The 17,102-nt window shown below is 42.4% G+C and overlaps 1 protein-coding gene across 6 annotated transcripts; it reads right to left on the bottom strand.

The window, feature by feature from the left end:
- Window positions 1–486: 486 nt before the first annotated feature.
- icam5 (intercellular adhesion molecule 5) lies at window positions 487–15,583 on the bottom strand. Of its 6 annotated transcripts, none has more exons than XM_061224651.1 (17): window positions 15,380–15,583; window positions 13,815–14,093; window positions 13,373–13,702; window positions 12,938–13,174; window positions 11,880–12,164; window positions 6,950–7,228; window positions 6,508–6,837; window positions 6,073–6,309; window positions 5,407–5,697; window positions 4,758–5,033; window positions 4,316–4,645; window positions 3,881–4,117; window positions 3,215–3,505; window positions 2,566–2,844; window positions 2,124–2,453; window positions 1,456–1,746; window positions 487–1,336 (listed from the first exon to the last, which is right to left on the bottom strand). In XM_061224651.1, exons 1-17 carry the CDS (start codon window positions 15,438–15,440, stop codon window positions 1,149–1,151), a joined length of 4,551 nt encoding a protein of 1,516 aa, XP_061080635.1. In that variant the 5' UTR covers window positions 15,441–15,583; the 3' UTR covers window positions 487–1,148. The 6 variants fall into 6 exon arrangements, with proteins under 6 accessions (XP_061080635.1, XP_061080634.1, XP_061080631.1 ...); XM_061224650.1 differs by having other exon boundaries at window positions 2,566–2,841; window positions 4,758–5,036; window positions 15,380–15,582; XM_061224647.1 differs by having other exon boundaries at window positions 4,758–5,036; window positions 15,380–15,580.
- Between the last annotated feature and the right edge of the window lie 1,519 nt (window positions 15,584–17,102).

The raw sequence follows: 17,102 nt of genomic DNA, 5'->3' as shown, positions 1-17,102 counted from the left end.
CCATGGACTGTGGGAAACCAGAGTACCCACAGGAAACCCACAAGGATATAAGCCTCACACAGAAAAGCCCTGGTGGAGATACAACCTCTGTGAGGTGACAGTGCCATCCACTGCACCACATGCTGCTCTTAGAGCACATTGTAATTTGTGTGGGGAAAAAAAGAATAGATCCTCCTTCATCCCTTCTATGAGAAATCAAAAAGGAAAATCACTGTGTAGCTTTACTGTCAGATGACATCACAATGCCAGGTTAGAGGAAGTTTACAGGATACTGGCGTGGAACAGAGAGACTGATTTAGTACATCAATTGCACAGTCCTGTGTGTGATGCTGCTTCAGAGCTTGACCCCTGACCTTTCATCCTATTAACCTTTTGAAATAAGTCAGACTGCTGTAAAGGTATTAATTGAAGTGAGACTGCACAACTGTGGTGGGGGGAACAATTACGCACAATGATATTTCTTAAAAAAGATAGCTTGATCGTATATATAGACCAAATGGTCACTTTATTAAGTATGCAAATGAACACAGATAGCCTACCCCTACAAACCAAATAGTGTGGCAGTTGTTTTTAAGCATTAGAAAGGGCAAGGTGTGTGATCTAAGCAACGTTGACCATGGTATGAAGGCTGGAGGCAGACGTGGTGGTTGCAGCATCTAAGAAACAGCTGCCCTCCTGGAAATGTTACACACTACAGTCTCTTGGGTTTGCATAGAAGGGTGCTATAGCAAAAACATCCAGTGAGAAGCAGTTCTGTGCGTGAAAGTTCAGTAAAGAATGGACACAAATGCTAAAAAAACTGCTTTTTATAACAGCAATGTGCAGAAGGCCATCTCTGAATGCACAATGCATCAAAACCTGAAGCAGATGGGCTACAGTAGCAGAAGACCAAGTCCCACTACTGTGAGCTCAGAACAGGAAGATGAGGTTGAACTGGGTATGTGATTGCCAAAACTAAATGATTGGAAGACCGTTGGAATACAAATGGCACGAATCCATGGAGCCATTCTGCCTTGTGTCAACAATTTGGCTTCACCCTGCAGTTCATTGCTCTAATTAATGGCTCCTTCCCTCAGTATAGTGCTCTACTTACTGGCTCTATCCCTCAATTCAGTGTGCCAATGGCTGGTCTGGAGCTCCACAGTGCTCTAGGTGCAGGAGCTGCTCCCATTACCATTGCACGGCGCCAGCGGTATACTTTCTTCCCTCCTCCCAGCAGAGCTTCTTGGTGTGACGTTATATACCCCTTGACGGTTCAAACGTTTTCTAATCCAGAGGAGCAGCACCACCAGTATGAATATTACCACAAAAAAAAAAATCCAAAAATGGATGTAGCCTGTAAGAGGAAAGAAATAGGCAACATTACTGAACACAGTCAGCATAGAGGTTGCTGCTCATCAAAATGTCTGGGAGAGGCTAATAATGACATGATCTGTGCGATGTCAAAGGCAGTACCCCTTTTTGCAGCATCTGTTTCCTTCACAGTGACGGTGAAAGTCTTGGACGCCGTGCCCAGGTTATTTGTTGCATAGCAGGTGTAGACACCAGCGTTGGCTGATGTTGCTCTGCTGATGCTGATGGTGGCATTACTCTGTCGCCCTCTGGTGGACACATGTGGATTCTCAGCAGCAGTCGTGTTCCAGGTGAGTTCAGGAGTGGGATTTCCCTCAACCAGACACTCCAGAATCACCTCATCTCCCTGGGTTATATTCACCTCTTTCCTCTCCAGATCAAATTTTGGTGGATCTGGCAGAAAGAGAGACTTTATGTGGTTGTATTATTACAGCAAGAAAACACATCACTTGGATAATTTGGACATCAGCACAAACAACACACAGCAAGCAGTAACCTGTACTAAAATACAGACCAATCAGACACCAGGAATCAAGCACACAACGATGAGTCACCACTACATTAAACACACAGCGATTAGTCTCCTGTAATACAACTCATTTTTAAAATAGCTATTTTTTGGAATGCATATTCATTTTCATTTTTAAGAAAATTATTTTATCTGGAGTTAAACATTTCATTCATTTCATTCAATCATATACAAATGGTTTTATCAAGTGATTATTTATCAATTAGTTACAGTACAGAACAGACAGTACCGATAGACTCACAGAGCACAGGGACGCTGAGGGGATCAGATTTCACTTCAGGTGAAGGTTGTGGTCCTTCAGGTCCCAGTTCCAGCTCTGCCACACAGCTGTACTGTGCTCCATCATCAGCACTGGTGGGTGTGATCAGGAGGGTAGAGGACACATTCACTGGAGTCTTAGTGAGATCATCATAGGAGGTTTCATTATATAATGTTTCTCCTTTGTACCACTTCACAGTGAGGTACTGAACAGGAGCGATGTTCTGGACCTTACACTGCAGCTGGTACTGTTTCCCCTCCAGCATTGGGCCTTTGTGGTCCACAACACTGATGGAGACACTGTCTGGAGGCTCTGCAGAAGAGATAATAATGTTTCCTTCTAATGCAGTAGCTATTTATATTCATAATTAAATAATAAATAGAATGGGACTCCAGTTCAGCTCTATGAGGAGGAAAGAACTTACTGTACACTGTAATATTGAGCCTTTTGTCACATTCTGAAGATGTGTTTGGAGAGATCCGAATGTCTCCGAAGCATTTAGGTCGTATATCCCACTCTCTCAGAGTTTTTAAACCCCAGGTGACAAACTGGACGCCTTCTGCCCTGTCAACAGATCCCTGTGATGCCTCCCAGCCGATTCCATCATGATCTCCTGAAACAGTGCAGTTCACTGACACTGGATCTCCATGTCTCACCACCACTCTGGGAGGCTGGATCATCAGTGGACATTCCATATGATCTGCTAAAATATGAAAGGGGAGGACTGTAACTGAGGACTTCATTTGAGTAACCTTACAGTAATCAACTTTGTTGGTGACCTCAGATGCAGGACCAGTAATGCCAGAAAACATTTTCCTAAATTATAATCAGTCTGCTGCAAATGATTTAATTCTGGCATTTCAAAAAGACCTGTTATCACAGAAACCATCCTCTCTGTACATTCTTTCACTTTCGGTTCCACATGCAGCTCTTTTATCCTGCAGTATACTATACATGTGCCTCTGCTTTGTTCCTATGTTCCTGCCTGTTTTGTCAGCACAGAAGTTGCTGCTAATCAAAATTTCTGGGAGGGGCTAATAATGACATGATATGTGCGATGTCAAAGACAGTACCGCTTTCTGCAGCATCCGTTTCCTTCACAGTGACGGTGAAAGTCTTGGACGCCGTGCCCAGGTTATTTGTTGCATAGCAGGTGTAGACACTAGCGTTGGCTGATGTTGCTCTGCTGATGCTGATGGTGGCATTACTCTGTCGCCCTCTGGTGGACACATGTGGATTCTCAGCAGCAGTCGTGTTCCAGGTGAGTTCAGGAGTGGGATTTCCCTCAGCCAGACACTCCAGAATCACCTCCTCTCCATGGGTTACATTCACCTCCTCCCTCTCCAGCTCAAATGTTGGTGGATCTGGCAGAAAGAGAGACTTTATGTGGTTGTATTATTACAGCAAGAAAACACATCACTTGGATAATTTGGACAACAGCACAATCAGCACACAGCAAGCAGTAACCTGTACTAAAATACAGACCAATCAGACACCAGGAATCAAGCACACAGCGATTAGTCACCACTACATTAAACACACAGCGATTAGTCACCTGTAATACAACTCATTTTTAAAATAGCTATTTTTTGGAATGCATATTCATATTGCATATAAATAATTATTTAAATGTGTATTTTTTCTCAGTCTGGTTGTAGCAAAGACACAAGATAATGAGACTTAAATAAAGTGACAGGAACAGGAACACAGGATGATGCAACAGGAAAGTACTGACTTACAGAGAACTTCAATCTGCAGGGTGTGATTGGCTGCTCCATAACTGTTCTTGGCTATGAGGGTGTACTGCCCTCCATCTCTTTTGGTTAGTGGAGTGGAGCTGTTGAACTCTGATTGGTCTATGTACCATGTGACCATGGGAGAAGGGTTCCCCTCAGCTCTACAGGAGACCAAAGTATCCAGAGTTTCACTTTCCCTCAGCTTCTCTTGGGCCGGGCACTCAGTGATCCTGGGTTTATCTGCAGGTACAGAACATCACATCCAGGTGGCATTATAGAGCCACAGAATTACTTTTCAGGGATTATAGTTGTAACATAATGCATGAGTTCTTCTATGGGTGAGAAACACATGATCACACCTTCAATACTACACCAGTTTGGTGCAAAAATCAGACTGTTCAGTGATGCTGATAAAACAGACAGTACCGAGAGACTCACAGAGCACAGTGATACTGAGGGGATCAGATTTCACTTCAGGTGAAGGTTGTGGTCCTTCAGGTCCCAGTTCCAGCTCTGCCACACAGCTGTACTGTGCTCCATCATCAGCACTGATGGGTGTGATCAGGAAGGTAGAGGACACATTCACTGGAGTCTTAGTGAGATCATCATAGGCAGTTTCTTTATATAATGTTTCTCCTTTGTACCACTTCACAGTGAGGTACTGAACAGGAGCGATGTTCTGGACCTTACACTGCAGCTGGTACTGTTTCCCCTCCAGCATTGGGCCTTTGTGGTCCACAACACTGATGGAGACACTGTCTGGAGGCTCTGCAGAAGAGATAATAATGTTTCCTTCTAATGCAGTAGCTATTTATATTCATAATTAAATAATAAATAGAATGGGACTCCAGTTCAGCTCTATGAGGAGGAAAGAACTTACTGTACACTGTAATATTGAGCCTTTTGTCACATTCTGAAGATGTGTTTGGAGAGATCCGAATGTCTCCGAAGCATTTAGGTCGTATATCCCACTCTCTCAGAGTTTTTAAACCCCAGGTGACAAACTGGACGCCTTCTGCCCTGTCAACAGATCCCTGTGATGCCTCCCAGCCGATTCCATCATGATCTCCTGAAACAGTGCAGTTCACTGACACTGGATCTCCATGTCTCACCACCACTCTGGGAGGCTGGATCATTAGTGGACATTCCATAGGATCTGCTAAAATATGAAAGGGGAGGACTGTAACTGAGGACTTCATTTGAGTAACCTTACAGTAATCAACTTTGTTGGTGACCTCAGATGCAGGACCAGTAATGCCAGAAAACATTTTCCTAAATTATAATCAGTCTGCTGCAAATGATTTAATTCTGGCATTTCAAAAAGACCTGTTATCACAGAAACCATCCTCTCTGTACATTCTTTCACTTTCGGTTCCACATGCAGCTCTTTTATCCTGCAGTATACTATACATGTGCCTCTGCTTTGTTCCTATGTTCCTGCCTGTTTTGTCAGCACAGAAGTTGCTGCTAATCAAAATTTCTGGGAGGGGCTAATAATGACATGATATGTGCGATGTCAAAGACAGTACCGCTTTCTGCAGCATCCGTTTCCTTCACAGTGACGGTGAAAGTCTTGGACGCCGTGCCCAGGTTATTTGTTGCATAGCAGGTGTAGACACTAGCGTTGGCTGATGTTGCTCTGCTGATGCTGATGGTGGCATTACTCTGTCGCCCTCTGGTGGACACATGTGGATTCTCAGCAGCAGTCGTGTTCCAGGTGAGTTCAGGAGTGGGATTTCCCTCAGCCAGACACTCCAGAATCACCTCCTCTCCATGGGTTACATTCACCTCCTCCCTCTCCAGCTCAAATGTTGGTGGATCTGGCAGAAAGAGAGACTTTATGTGGTTGTATTATTACAGCAAGAAAACACATCACTTGGATAATTTGGACAACAGCACAATCAGCACACAGCAAGCAGTAACCTGTACTAAAATACAGACCAATCAGACACCAGGAATCAAGCACACAGCGATTAGTCACCACTACATTAAACACACAGTGATTAGTCACCTGTAATACAACTCATTTTTAAAATAGCTATTTTTTGGAATGCATATTCATATTGCATATAAATAATTATTTAAATGTGTATTTTTTCTCAGTCTGGTTGTAGCAAAGACACAAGATAATGAGACTTAAATAAAGTGACAGGAACAGGAACACAGGATGATGCAACAGGAAAGTACTGACTTACAGAGAACTTCAATCTGCAGGGTGTGGTTGGCTGCTCCATAACTGTTCTTGGCTATGAGGGTGTACTGCCCTCCATCTCTTTTGGTTAGTGGAGTGGAGCTGTTGAACTCTGATTGGTCTCTGTACCATGTGACCATGGGAGAAGGGTTCCCCTCAGCTCTACAGGAGACCAAAGTATCCAGAGTTTCACTTTCCCTCAGCTTCTCTTGGGCCGGGCACTCAGTGATCCTGGGTTTATCTGCAGGTACAGAACATCACATCCAGGTGGCATTATAGAGCCACAGAATTACTTTTCAGGGATTATAGTTGTAACATAATGCATGAGTTCTTCTATGGGTGAGAAACACATGATCACACCTTCAATACTACACCAGTTTGGTGCAAAAATCAGACTGTTCAGTGATGCTGATAAAACAGACAGTACCGAGAGACTCACAGAGCACAGTGATGCTGAGGGGATCAGATTTCACTTCAGGTGAAGGTTGTGGTCCTTCAGGTCCCAGTTCCAGCTCTGCCACACAGCTGTACTGTGCTCCATCATCAGCACTGATGGGTGTGATCAGGAAGGTAGAGGACACATTCACTGGAGTCTTAGTGAGATCATCATAGGCAGTTTCTTTATATAATGTTTCTCCTTTGTACCACTTCACAGTGAGGTACTGAACAGGAGCGATGTTCTGGACCTTACACTGCAGCTGGTACTGTTTCCCCTCCAGCATTGGGCCTTTGTGGTCCACAACACTGATGGAGACACTGTCTGGAGGCTCTGCAGAAGAGATAATAATGTTTCCTTCTAATGCAGTAGCTATTTATATTCATAATTAAATAATAAATAGAATGGGACTCCAGTTCAGCTCTATGAGGAGGAAAGAACTTACTGTACACGGTAATATTGAGCCTTTTGTCACACTCTGAATATGTGTTTGGAGCGATCAGAAAGTCTCCGAAGCATTTAGGTCGTATATCCCACTCTCTCAGAGTTTTTAAACCCCAGGTGACAAACTGGACAACTTCTGCCTTGTCAACAGATCCCTGTGATGCCTCCCAGCCGATTCCATCATGATCTCCTGAAACAGTGCAGTTCACTGACACTGGATCTCCATGTCTCACCACCACTCTGGGAGGCTGGATCATCAGTGGACATTCCATAGGATCTGCTAAAATATGAAAGGGGAGGACTGTAACTGAGGACTTCATTTGAGTAACCTTGCAGTAATCAGAACAGGAAGTACATGGTCTTAACTGGAATTTAAATACTAATAACTGCTGGGATTTTATCTGTAACATACAACAGCATTCATTCATTCATTCATTATCCTAACCCGCTTATCCTGAACAGGGTCGCAGGGGGGCTGGAGCCTATCCCAGCATACATTGGGCGAAGGGCAGGAATACACCCTGGACAGGTCGCCAGTCCATCGCAGGGCACACACACCATTCACTCACACCCTCATACCTATGGGCAATTTAGACTCTCCAGTCAGCCTAACCTGTGGGAGGAAACTGGAGTACCCGGAGGAAACCCAGACAGACACAGGGAGAACATGCAAACTCCACACAGAGAGGCCCCGGCCGACAGGGATTCGAACCCAGGACCTCCTTGCTGTGAGGCGGCAGTGCTACCCACTGCACCATCCGTGCCGCCGATACAACAGCATAAAGGTCGGAAAACGGAGGACAGCAAGACTATTTCTGTAACATCATAGAGATATTGGAGATAATCCATTTACAAACAACAGTGTAAAACCAGTTGCTGATAAATTGTACATCCAGACATTGACCCCACATTTGAGAGCCCTTAATGAAATTCTTGGCTTTCTCACTTAAACTGACCGCCTAGCTACACTAGATCTTGTAGGACTGAGAATTATATCTCCCCAGCTGTCCTGTGATTAAGACCTGGTCCAGTGTTGGACATAGGAAGAGAAAACCAACATCGGATTCCCACTCTCACTTTGTTGGTGACCTCAGATGCAGGACCAGTAATGCCAGAAAACATTTTCCTAAATTATAATCAGTCTGCTGCAAATGATTTAATTCTGGCATTTCAAAAAGACCTGTTATCACAGAAACCATCCTCTCTGTACATTCTTTCACTTTCAGTTCAACATGCAGGTCTTTTTTCCTGTAATATACTGTATCTGTGCCTCTGCTTTATTCCTATGTTCCTGCCTGTTTTGTAGCCTTGTTTGATCTCTTTATTACACCATTAACCAAATACTCTACGTGCAGGACAGGAAAAGGTTCTTCAATGAAAACATCTGTATATTTTATACATGTTTAATGTACTTAACTGTATGATGTATAAAGAAATAATAGTTAAGTGTCTGCCAAATTATCCCAGCCGAGGGTTTTTGGATCCTAAGATAGTTACATGGAAGGCAAGTGTTATGGCAGCTAGACTACAGACAGACAAAGTGAGCTTGGAAGTACAGTGTGTGAATGATACAGATTTAGTAAAAAAGTGTGAATGATACAGATTACAGTTACAGATACAGTAAGCTTGATCATATTTTTCTCTCTCACTAACTCTGCATGGAGATGTCATCACACTTTCTTTTATTTATTAATAGCCTTTTTAACAGTTCACTCCCTAATCAAGAATGACACCATACCACACCAATGCAAAAAAGCCTTCCAAATAAGGACAATTTAACATTGGTGAACTGGTAAAGCAACCCGCCAAATACATCCACAAACACGTGCACGCACATGCACACGCAGACACGCTCATATATACACACACGTATTGCTGAAGCTGTCATTTTAAGAGTAACTTTGATTAGCTAAGAAGATGTTTCTTACAGTCATTAACTACCCAACATTAGCTATGAAGCTGGGTTGCGGATGTTAGCTAGCTACTGAAATAACCCCACCCTGTCGATGGAAAACTTTAACTACTGCTAGTTCATCCCCCATTTTCATCACTCCTGACAAACAGGGATTCTGCAGTCATTTCTGGCAGATCCTGCTGTAAACGCACATGCAGACATCATTTAATTCAATTCAATTTTATTTTTATAGTGCTTTTTACAAAGGGCCTTTGTCCAAAGCAGCTTTACAGAGAAACCGGGTCCCAAGAGTACGCCTAGGGCAACAGTGGCAAGGAAAAACTCCCTGGAACAGGAAGAAACCTTGACCAGAACCTGACTCAGTCGGGGAACCCATCTGCCGCTGGTTGACACCAGTTTGTAGAAACAATGGTTTTAAACAGAAAACCAGATTAAATAAAAGTACATAAATGTCCAATAACTTGAAGCACAGTAGGCATCATGTAGGCATGAGGATACTCACAGTCATTGCAGACAACAGATCGCAGCACCAACAAGAGCCAAAGCAGCTGCTCAGATGTCATAATCTCTACCTGAAGGCTGAAGGCTAAAGATCTACTTCTGTACTAGTAGGGTAGTTCTGATGGTTCAGTCTGAGAATGAGCTCTGGCAGTGGTGTTTCTTGATAGCATAGGTGACGGTGGTACTCTCAGAAGGTTCAGTCAGTGCTGCTTTGTGAACACGAGTCTTATGAGAAGAGAACATGCAACGGAAATCCTGTATCAACTGCTGTCACAGGAAACCACAGAGCAAGATGAAAAACAGTGCTGTGAAGAACGTGCCTTTTTTTCAAAATGATTAAAGTACACTTTAGGTGAGAACAATTCAATCAACAACAACTGCAAGACATAGCAAGTTGCTTCTCATAACCCTGCACAATGTTGTTCCTTAGATAATCAGAAGTGATAAACACAACAGATTTGGAGATATATATTTGATTATGTATTCATACAATGCAGTAGCTGTAACAATCCATACCCCCAGATCTCACACTTCTGGACAAGATATGAAATGCCTTCTTTATATAGGCAGCCTGGTTCTGCTGTCACTCACTGAACAGACACTTTTGAAGAACCAGGTTCTGCTTCAGAAATGCTTATCAGACCTGGGCTCTGATATTTTCAGGAACCTAAATTCATCTCCTACGTGCATGCATCCAATCTTTTCCAAACATCCCAAATGGGAATGTTGATGACATTGCACATGTAACAAGTAAATTCTGGTGATGATAGTTATTTTCAGAGAGGCGTAACCTTCTGTGTTTCCCCTTTTGCTTTTCACCAGGCCATGGCCAGACCGCATATAAAAATGCTCATGGTACCCATGCCACATGCTTCATTATGTCACTGTGAATTAACATATCTTCCCTTTTCACATCACAGAACATTTTCCAGAACAAATGGAAAAAAATCAACATAAAACCAAGACACTTTAATGAGCTGAATGTAGCCTTTTTATTTTGATACAATCCCTATGAATGTAGATTACACTGGACTGTTTTCAATTCACATTTGTCCTTAACTTTCAATTGAATACAACACTTTTTATTCTGAAGTTAGAATTGTTACAATTCAAGTTAGTTTCTCAAGTTAGACTCAATTATTACTGACCTATGCTCATGAGGAAAAAAGAAATTGTACTTTTACTTTCGTTTCCACAAAATCAAGGGGAAAAAATTGATTGACTACCAGCCATTGCATTTTATCTTTTCAGGAATGAAAATAATTGAATCAAGTATTGTATTCACTGAGTTAAAGCACAGGGATACTGAACAGAGCTAGTTACAGATAATTATGTAAAACATGGCTGCCAGAAGAGAAGGAAGTTGTGGCACTGGAAGCAGACATTTTGTGAAGAATGATTTTTTTGTGAAAAGCAAGCAAGTCAGGGAGCTAGATAAAGAAGTTCAACCTGGAGTGAAAGAACAGTTTTATCAAACATATCAAACTAGATAATGAAACTAACAGTTCAGAATAAAATCAAATCAAATCAAAGAAAGTGAAATTGGCGGCACAATTTTACTTCATTTTGTAACTATATTGTTTAATTCTGTCACTTCCTGTTTCACTCAAATATAAAAATTAGATAACAAGCATTTAATATCCTTTTGTCAAGCATCAGCATGGGAAAGGCCAAATAACTGTCAGCTCAGAAAGAGACTGGTAATTGACTGTCTGGTAATGGGTACAAATCAAATGTATAAATGGTTAAACATACCACTTATCACTGTAAGGGTAATAATAAACAAAAAAGTTAAATATATGGAATGGTTGCAAACTTGCCAGAAAGAGGACACAAATGTATATGAAGAACCTAAAGATGACAGTTTCAGAATTTCAGAGATCGGTTGCATCTTGGGGTCACCAAGTCTCATAAGGAACCATAAAGTGGCACCTCCATACTAACAAGCTCCTGGGAAGGGTGGCAGGAAGATCCTTACTGAGCACAAAAAAGAAAAACTGTCAGGTTTGGGGGACAGAGAAGATTCGGGGTGATGAAAAAAATGGCAGGTTTAATTAAGTAGGCAGATGGGACAGACAGAGCTTAATCCAATGATCATGCTGGAAAATGATTCCAAATATGAGTGAAAATCCACACAGAAATGGTTAAGTGAAAATAACATCCATGATCTGCAAAGGTAATCTCAGTCTCCAGACTTAAATCCCTGAAAAACCTGTGGGGCTCCACAGTGCTCTAGGTGCAGGAGCTGCTCCCATTACCATTTCAGGGCTCCAGTGGTATGTCTGCTTGACCCCTCCTCCGAGTAGAGCGTATTCTCATAAGTATTCCAACGCAGACGACCAGCAGCACCAGTATAAACATGGCCCCAACCAAAAAAATCAAAATACGGATGTAGCCTGTAAGTGGAAGAAAATATGCACCGTAACTAAACACAGTCAGCACAGAGGTTGCTGCTCATCAAAATGTCTGGGAGGGGTTAATAATGACATGATCTGTGCGATGTCAAAGGCAGTACCGCTTTCTGCAGCATCCGTTTCCTTCACAGTGACAGTGACAGTCTTGGATGCCGTGCCCAGGTTATTTGTTGCATAGCAGGTGTAGACACCAGCGTTGGCTGATGTTGCTCTGCTGATGGTGGCATTACTCTGTCGCCCTCTGGTGGACACATGTGGATTCTCAGCAGCAGTCGTGTTCCAGGTGAGTTCAGGAGTGGGATTTCCCTCAGCCAGACACTCCAAAATCACCTCATCTCCCTGGGTTACATTCACCTCCTCCCTCTCCAGCTCAAATGTTGGTGGATCTGACAGAAAGAGAGACTTTATGTGGTTGCATTAATACAGCAAGAAAACACATCACTTGGATAATTCGGACAACAGCACAATCAACACACAGCAAGTAACCTATACTAAAATACAGACCAATCAGACACCAGGAATCAAGCACACAGAGTCACCACTACATGAAACACATAGCGATTAGTCTCCGGTAATACAACTCATTTTTAAAATAGCTATTTTTTGGAATGCATATTCGTTTTCATTTTTGAGAAAATTATTTTATGGGGTCTGGACTTAAACATTTTCAATCATATACAAATGGTTTTATCAAGTGATTATTTATCAATGATCTAGGGGCGGCCTGTAGCATAGTGCTTAAGGTAAATGACTGGGACACCCTAGGTCGTGGGTTCTAATCCTGGTTTAGCCACAATAAAATCTGCACAGCCGTTGGGCCCTTGAGCGAGGCCTGTAACCCTGCATTGCTCCAGGGGAAGATTGTCTCCTGCTTAGTCGAATCAACTGTACATCGCTGTGGATAAGAGCGTCTGCCAAATGCCAATAATGTAATTAGCTGTTTGCTTTATTGTGTTTTTTGTTTTGTTTATCTTGTAATAAAAGCTATTTTCTAAAGTATTTCTGGCATTATTTTGTAAATAATTCTTACTATTCAAAAGCATCTTTAAATGTGTATTTTTTCTCAGTCTGGTTATAGCAAAGACACAAGATAATGAGACTTAAATAAAGTGACAGGAACAGGAACACAGGAAGATGCAACAGGAAAGTACTGACTTACAGAGAACTTCAATCTCCAGGGTGTGATTGGCTGTTCCATAACTGTTCTTGGCTATGAAGGTGTACTGCCCTCCATCTCTTTTGGTTAGTGGAGTGGAGCTGTTGAACTCTGATTGGTCTATGTACCATGTGACCATGGGAGAAGGGTTCCCCTCAGCTCTACAGGAGACCAAAGTATCCAGAGTTTCACTTTCCCTCAGCTTCTCTTGGGCCGGGCACTCAGTGATCCTGGGTTTATCTGCAGGTACAGAACATCACATCCAGGTGGCATTATAGAGCCACAGAATTACTTTTCAGGGATTATAGTTGTAACATAATGCATGAGTTCTTCTATGGGTGAGAAACACATGATCACACCTTCAATACTACACCAGTTTGGTGCAAAAATCAGACTGTTCAGTGATGCTGATAAAACAGACAGTACCGAGAGACTCACAGAGCACAGTGATGCTGAGGGGATCAGATTTCACTTCAGGTGAAGGTTGTGGTCCTTCAGGTCCCAGTTCCAGCTCTGCCACACAGCTGTACTGTGCTCCATCATCAGCACTGATGGGTGTGATCAGGAGGGTAGAGGACACATTCACTGGAGTCTTAGTGAGATCATCATAGGCAGTTTCGTTATATAATGTTTCTCCTTTGTACCACTTCACAGTGAGGTACTGAACAGGAGCGATGTTCTGGACCTTACACTGCAGCTGGTACTGTTTCCCCTCCAGCATTGGGCCTTTGTGGTCCACAACACTGATGGAAACACTGTCTGGAGGCTCTGCAGAAGAGATAATAATGTTTCCTTCTAATGCAGTAGCTATTTATATTCATAATTAAATAATAAATAGAATGGGACTCCAGTTCAGCTCTATGAGGAGGAAAGAACTTACTGTACACTGTAATATTGAGCCTTTTGTCACACTCTGAATATGTGTTTGGAGCGATCCGAAAGTCTCCGAAGCATTTAGGTCGTATATCCCACTCTGTCAGGGTCTCCAAACCCCAGGTGAGAAACTGGACACCTTCTGTCTTGTCAACAGATCCCTCTGATGCCTCCCAGCCCATTCCATCATGATCTCCTGAAATGGTGCAGTTCACTGATACTGGATCTCCATGTCTCACCACCACTCTGGGAGGCTGGATCATCAGTGGACATTCCATAGGATCTGCTAAAATATGGAATTATTTAATTCTTGCATTTCAAAAAGACCTGTTATCATGGAAACCATCCTCTCTGTACATTCTTTCACTTTTTGTTCTACATGCAGCTCTTTTTTCCTGCAGTATATTGTATATGTGCCTCTGCTTTGTTCATATGTTCCTGCCTGTTTTGTAGCCTTGGTTGATCTCTTTATTTCACCATTAACCAAATACTATACGTGCAGGACAGGAAAAGGTTTTTCAATGAAAACATCTGTATATTTTATACATGTTTAATAATGTACTTAACTGTATGATGTATAAAGAAGTAATAGTTAAGTGTCTGCCAAATTCTTCCATCGGAGGGTTTTTGGATCCAGAGATAGTTGGATGCAAGGCAAGTGTTATGGCAGTTAGGATACAGACAGACAAAGTGAGCTTGGAAGTACAGTGTGTGAATGATACAGATTTAGTAAAAAAGTGTGAATTATACAGATTACAGTTACAGATACAGTAAGCCTGATCATATTTTTTTCTCTCACTAACTCTGCATGGAGATGTCATCACACTTTCTTTGATTTATTAACAACCTTTTTAACAGTTCACTCCCTAATCAAGAATGACACCATACCACACCAATGCAAAAAAACCTTCCAAATAAGGCCTTTTTAACATTGGTGAACCGGTAAAGCAACCCGCCAAATACATCCACAAACATGTGCGTGCACACACACACGCACACATGCTCATATATATACACACACGTATTGCTGAAGCTTTTTAAGAGTAACTTTGATTAGCTAAGAATATGTTTTATTATAGTCATTAACTACCCAACATTAGCTATGAAGCTGGGTTGTGGATATTAGCTAGCTACTGAAATACCCCCACCCTGTCGATGGAAAACTTTAACTACTGCTAGTTCATCCCCCATTTTCATCACTCTTGACAAACAGGGATTCTGCAGTAATTTCTGGCAGATCCTGCTGTATACGCACATGCAGACATCATTTAATTCAATTCAATTTTATTTTATTTGTATAGTACTTTTTACAAAGGGCCTTTGTCACAAAGCAGCTTTACAGAGAAACCGGGTCCCAAGAGTACGCCTAGGGCAACAGTGGCAAGGAAAAACTCCCTGGAACAGGAAGAAACCTTGAGCAGAACCTGACTCAGTCGGGGAACCCATCTGCCGCTGGTTGACACCAGTTTGTAGAAACAATGGTTTTAAACAGAAAACCAGATTAAATAAAAGTACATAAATGTCCAATAACTTGAAGCAGAGTAGGCATTATGTAGGCATGAAGATACTCACAGTCATTGCAGACAACAGATCGCAGCACCAACAAGAGCCAAAGCAGCTGCTCAGATGTCATAATTTCCACCTGAAGGCTGAAGGCTAAAGATCTACTTCTGTACTAGTAGGGTCGTTCTGATGGTTCAGTCTGAGAATGAGCTCTGACAGTGGTGTTTCTTGATAGCATAGATGACGGTGGTACCCTTAGAAGCTTCAGTCAGTGCTGCTTACGGGTCGTATCAGGAGAGAACATGCAACGGAAATCTTGTATCAACTGCTGTCACAGGACACCACAGAGCAAGATGAAAAACAGTGCTGTGAAGAAGGTGCCTTTTTTCAAAATGATTAAAGTACACTTTAGGTGAGAAAAATTCAATCAACAACAACTGTAAGACATAGCAAGTTGCTTCTCATAATCCTTGTAGGGGGAATTCCCAGGAGAGACAACGTTTTGCAAACAACCTTTCCCGTTTAAAAGGAGAGCTACAATAATACAAACTTTATTAATACTGCAGCAAAACAAACACGGAGAATGCATCACACCAATGTCAGAATACACTCTAGATTTTAGCAGACAGGGTGTCTATTCTTATACCATTACACATCCTATGTTATAACATGAATACATTTTGGTGAAAGCCAATCATCTTCATACAGTGTTTCAGTACTTTTCCATCACGCGTTGTACTCCTGGGCCCACATCTGCTCCTTAAGTCATATAACATTTGTTTTGCAATTAACACACTGCTACAGTAACTACAAAGCCTACATTTATCCTCCGTCTTTCCTCCTTAGGCTGGTTAAGGAGGAACCGACCTTGGGTTCGCTTCCTCCTCATTCTTTTCTATCATAACAAGCACCTGAGCGCACCCAACGATGGGAGAGTGTTCTGCCTTATCTCCTGAAGCTGTGGCCGAGCACTCACCCCTCCCTTACATTTTTGCTGGTTATCTGTCCTAAGCACAATTTATTCTTTTAAGCAGTTGTCGAGGACCCGGCCCTAGGCCCGCCTGATGAGAGATTGACAGAAGATGGGTTAGGCAGGAATGCATTGTTAACCCCTCGCACACGCCAGTGGGGTGGTAGTAAGCACGCCCGTAAGAGGAAAAATATGTGGTTCAAGACAGATGTACAACCGTTTATGGACACTGAGGAGTCTGAAGTCGGAGGACTTAGATTTAGGGTACTAAGGAGCAAGGCTAAAGGTCTGACTGAGGCCATGCATAGAATGTGTTCCAGCATGACCTTGGAGGAGACTCAACATGCCGAATGAGTGATTGGTGACCCAGGGGGTCTGGCTTTCACAGAAATGGTGAATATAATAACATTCTTAATTGAGTGTTAAGTGTGGGCTTGCTCCTACAGGGGAGGAACATAAGGCCTGGTTAAAGCAAAAAGATGAGGAAAACAATGTGGACGATTGGGAAATAAAAGAGTATGAGGAGATGGAAAAATGTAGGAAAGATAAGGAAGAAGGGAGGGATGTTAATACCGAAAGAAGATTAAGAGGCTTTAAGGGCCTCCCTGATTATAGCGCTGACAATTTGACGGATAGATTCAAAGGACTGACTGTGGAGGAGTTAGGAAGTGAGCTACATGCAGCCATAAGTTGAATGTCCTTTGTGGATCCGTTACGGCGACACACGAAGGAGCATCTAGAGAAAGTGCTAGGATGGTGGAAACTCCCTACTGGAGGGGTATATGAGAGAAAGTGTTGGGAAACTCCCTTTAAGGTATGGGG

Source organism: Conger conger, chromosome 16, assembly GCF_963514075.1.
Source record: "Conger conger chromosome 16, fConCon1.1, whole genome shotgun sequence".
Taxonomy (NCBI): domain Eukaryota; kingdom Metazoa; phylum Chordata; class Actinopteri; order Anguilliformes; family Congridae; genus Conger; species Conger conger.
The sequence above is the reverse complement of the archived record's forward strand: the minus strand, read 5'-3'. Positions and strand labels throughout refer to the sequence as shown.

Excerpts from the sequence above, each read along its gene's own strand:
- icam5 (XM_061224647.1), bottom strand. The coding sequence starts at position 15,440 with ATGACATCTGAGCAGCTGCTTTGGCTCTTGTTGGTGCTGCGATCTGTT. Across the intron at positions 5,698-6,072 it reads CCTGCAGATTGAAGTTCTCT|ATCCACCAACATTTGAGCTG; the intron begins GTAAGTCAGTAC and ends TCTTTCTGCCAG. Across the intron at positions 2,454-2,565 it reads GCTCAATATTACAGTGTACA|AGCCTCCAGACAGTGTCTCC; the intron begins GTAAGTTCTTTC and ends TCTCTTCTGCAG.